This window comes from Dasypus novemcinctus, chromosome 4 (assembly GCF_030445035.2).
Source record: "Dasypus novemcinctus isolate mDasNov1 chromosome 4, mDasNov1.1.hap2, whole genome shotgun sequence".
Taxonomy (NCBI): Eukaryota; Metazoa; Chordata; class Mammalia; order Cingulata; family Dasypodidae; genus Dasypus; species Dasypus novemcinctus.
Genome location: NC_080676.1, coordinates 108,398,823 through 108,403,448, shown reverse-complemented (window position 1 = coordinate 108,403,448; position 4,626 = coordinate 108,398,823). Strand labels below are relative to the sequence as shown.

Below are 4,626 nucleotides of genomic sequence, written 5' to 3'. Positions count from 1 at the left end.
AGACAGCTCAGTGAGGGCTGAGTCACGATGCTCAGCTTCCGGTGGCACAATTCTTGCTACCAATACCACCAGCATGGATAATGGATGCATTTTCTGGAGAATATTAATGGTGTCTTAGCTCCCTTTGGTACACAGTTCTTTTTTGCTCTTTTTCTTTTGTCTTCCTCTCTCCATATTCCAAACCTGTAGTTGGTGGGTTTGATTAGCCAAGGCTAGTTCAATTCACTTAAATTCAGAGTCAAGTGAGATTAAAAAAAAAGCAAATTCTGTGTCTTTGGGCTTTTAGAGAGGATGGTAGCCTCTGATTCCCGCCAGATGTGAAAGAGGATCAGATTTGGTCATCTACTAAATAACATATATTTACTACCTTTTAAAATATCACTTCAAATATTCTTTCCTAGTACTGTCATTTCTTTCTATACATTTCCCTTGGATCCATAACTATTATTCAGTTACCCCAATACCTCCAAGGCATTATTTCTATTCTGCTCTAGTATACCCGTATTACTAATCTATCTCACTTGGTTATTCCAAGCATGTTTCTCTGCATGAATTTACCAATAATCTAAGGTTCTCAATTTCAACTTTTGGTGAACATCTACCTAATCACCAAATGACTCCTCTCTCTTTCACTGACCATCACTTTCTCATCAAATTTTTCCATCAGTCCTAATGGCTCAACATACTGAATTTTTAAATTTATTTCTACAGGTTGCAGATGTAGCTCAGTGGTTGAGTAACTGCCTCCAAGGTATGAGGTTCAATCCCCAGTACATCCCTTATAAAAAACTATCTCTTCATCTTCTAGGCACCCCCAATGTAATATAATACATGATATAGACACTTCTCATGTATTTATTTACATTCAAATCACTTTAAAATCTAAGCTCTGCAAAATACTTTTCCCTTGACCTATATCCATGTCACACCCAAATAAAGCTACCTTTATTCACTCAACATGTCCTATATACTTAACATTTAGTTAGAATGCCTTTTTCTTTATCTATTAATTCCTACACATTTCTGAACTAAAATAATTGAATTTTACCATTTTGTCAGTCTTCCTAAAAAGATTCCTCCATTTATATTAGTAATAAATAAAGTTAAGGAGTCATTCTAAGAGAATGGTTATATTTCTATTCCAGTGATCTAACATCTTATAATAGTGAATTCCTTTTCATTTATTCCATCTTATTTCAGGATACATCCAATGAGGACATGGAAAAAGAAAATGCGACATTACTGATAGAGTTTGTTCTCACAGGACTTACAGATCGACCAAAGTGGAAAATCTCACTATTCCTGGTGTTCTTAGTGGTATATCTCATCACCATGTTGGGGAACCTAGGACTGGTTGCTCTCTTTTGTAATGACCCTCACCTTCACACCCCAATGTACATATTTCTTGGGTGTTTAGCATTTGTGGATGCTTGGATATCATCCACAGTGACGCCTAACATGCTGGTTAGAATTTTAGCCACAAATAAAATGATATCTCTATCTGAATGCATGATACAGTTTTGTTCTTTTGTAATCAGTGTAACTACAGAATGTTTTCTTCTGGCAACTATGGCATATGATCGCTACGTAGCCATTTGCAAACCTTTACTTTATCCAGTGATTATGACCAATAGACTGTGCATCCAATTGTTAGTCTGGTCTTTTGCAGGGGGTCTAATTCATGCTTTAATTCAAAACGGCTTTTTATTCAGATTAACCTTCTGTAAGTCCAACATAATAAATCACTTCTACTGTGACATCATTCCCTTGCTTAAGATTTCCTGTACTGACACTTCGATTAATTATTTGATGCTTTTTATTTTCTCGGGTTCAATTCAGGTATTTACCATTTTGACTGTTCTTGTCTCTTATACCTCTATTCTCTCTACAGTCTTAAAAAAGAAGTCAGAAAAAGGCATACGGAAAGCGTTCTCCACTTGTGGAGCCCATCTCTTTTCTGTCTTTTTATACTTTGGTCCTCTTCTCTTCATGTATGTGCACCCTCGATCTCCTCAAGCAGATGATCAAGATATGATTGAATCTCTGTTTTACACTGTCATAATTCCTTTTTTAAATCCATTTATCTACAGCCTGAGAAATAAGAAGGTCATAGATTCTGTGTGTAAAATGTTAAAAGTGAAATATTAAAGTTCTCATACTAATAGGATTTCTTTTTATTAAAACACTCATAAAATTGTGCAGTTAGTTATGGCCATATGATTATGGTACAAAGTTTTCTGTAATTAAAATTGTTTGTGCATTTTTTAAAAACATGTTTTGGGAGTTATTTCCATTTTAATGAGAGAATGCTTCCTATCATAGTCCAGGGTTTATCACTACTCTGATAATAAATCCAGATAAGTCATCACAAGTAAACTACACACCAATATTTCTTGGGAACATAGATGCCAGCATCCTCAACTAAATTATAACAATTTGAATACATCTTATTAAATTGATTATACACCATGCTCCAGTGTTTTAATAACTTGAGTTGTTAGTACCTGAAAAGCCCCTTAAAATATTTATATATATTACTCAAAAGCATACCATGAACTTTAAATATTTCAAGCATGTCATTAAAGCAGAAAGCATATTTAAACATTTAAATGCTTACATGTGTTTCAATGAGGTTTTGGAAATGTATTAGGTGCTGACATAATGAAGATCCTTTTAAATGCATTTGAATAGCATAAGTCTGATTTCCAAAACATTGTATATCATGGAGCATCACATCACATTTAACTCTATAGTGGTGTCAGGCTTGTGTTTGGATGAGCACAGGTACATCCCAGCAATACTGCTAGCCATCAAAAGTTCTTTCACTGTTATTTATTGGGAAATGTTGAATTTCACCTCCTGTAGGGATTCATTTCATATTCCACACAGAGAAAGAAGTAGAAATAAGAATCCATCGAGAAGGTGAGGTAAGACATTGAAGACAGGGCCAAACTCTCAGATCTATTTACCTACGATCATCTAGAGCAAAACTATAGTGACAGACACCAGATTAGTGGTTACCTGGGTCCATGGCTTGGACTGCAAAGAGAATTTTCTGGGTGATGGAAACATCCTAATATTACACTGTGGGAGTGGCATGGCCTTACATTTTTAAAACTTCTCAAATTGTTCTCGTATAATGGATGAACTTAACTACAAATAAATTATATTTCAATAAAGATGTATAAGTAGTCTGCAGTGCATTTAGCTCCTCACTGAACTGCCTTCTTTCTTTAATACCTATGTACTAACTATGGTCTATAGTTTACATTATATTAATTTTATTCTCAAAATTTGCTATGTCTATCAATCTTTTGAGTTGTTCGATTTTTATTACTCCCTAGTGCGTTATTGAGGATTAAGTTCAACATTTTTATGTACCTTAATTAGACTTATGTCCTATAGCAGGTACAACTCTTCTTTTGTAAATAATTTTAGAAATCAGACTCAAATGGATTAAATTCCAATAAAAACTTGTACCTAGACTTACTTTGTATGTGTTGGGAATACACTCCTGTGACTAAACCTTCTGTATCAGATGATTTTTGAAAGGACTTACCAAAGTAAAATGTGGTATTTTGATGACCTTATCTGGCCTTTTAAGTATGTAAAACAAACAAAATCCCTGTATCACTCATATTTTACTGTGAATCTGATGTGGTAACTTACCATGAGATATCCAAATACCTACAGACTACCATACTTTATTAATAGACCTAGATAAAGAAAGGATCTCAACTACTTATTGTTCTAGCAAAACAGAATTAATACATCAGCAAATTCCTAAATGCATATTTTAGGGAGAGTTTAACTGTGAATTAATCAATATAGATAAAAGTCTAATAGATTATTTCTGATTGATAGAATTCATCCAGGGGACTTCTTTTCTTTTTCTTTTCTTTTCTTCATTTTTAAAAAAATCTTTTAAAATTTATTTTATCTTTTTGTCTTAAAGTGAAATGGTTAGTTTTTCACAGAATGAAGGTGGAAATATATTATGAGAATTGAAAAATATGGAAATTTGTAAAAGATATGTGGAAGTGAGTTATGCTTTATTTAAGGCTGACTAAAATTTGATAAACTTGTTTGAAGAGTTGTGTTTTTTCTCTTAGATAAAATGGCTTTTTTTTTTTTTTTTTTTTTACAGAATGAGAGGTGGGAATATGTAGGGTTAGATCTGAATCAATATAGAATGTTGTAGGGAATTTGTAGAAGCGAAATTTTTTGTTAGTAGTCAATACCTACTATAATCTAATAAGGTTATTTAAAGGGGCAATTTTTTCCTCAAAGTGAAATAACTGTTTTTTCACAGAATGTAAAGATCACATGTGATAACAAAATCATTGAAAATTTGTGGAAACAAATTTTATCTTTTGTTACCAATATTAAGGTTTGATATACTTATTTATCAAATAGTATACTAACACAAAACTAAAATTTATTTTTCTCTCTGTTAATTTTCTTAAATTATTTGTCCTTTCTTAGTAAAAGTTTGCAAAAATATTTTTAATAATTAATATAAAAGACAGAGTCTACATTTCATTGGCATAATTTCCTGTAGTTTGTGCTAATCCCATCATATCTGTAGTCTAAGAAAAAACAAAGCCTCTACTAGTTTTAGAAGAT

The 4,626-nt window shown here is 32.5% G+C and overlaps 1 protein-coding gene across 1 annotated transcript; it reads left to right on the top strand.

The window, feature by feature from the left end:
- The first annotated feature begins 1,179 nt into the window (after window positions 1–1,179).
- On the top strand, window positions 1,180–2,148 carry LOC101431283 (olfactory receptor 5H8-like). The gene has a single exon (XM_004447642.3). The coding sequence runs from the start codon at window positions 1,219–1,221 to the stop codon at window positions 2,146–2,148; it is 930 nt and encodes a 309-aa protein (XP_004447699.1). The 5' UTR covers window positions 1,180–1,218.
- Window positions 2,149–4,626: the final 2,478 nt, after the last annotated feature.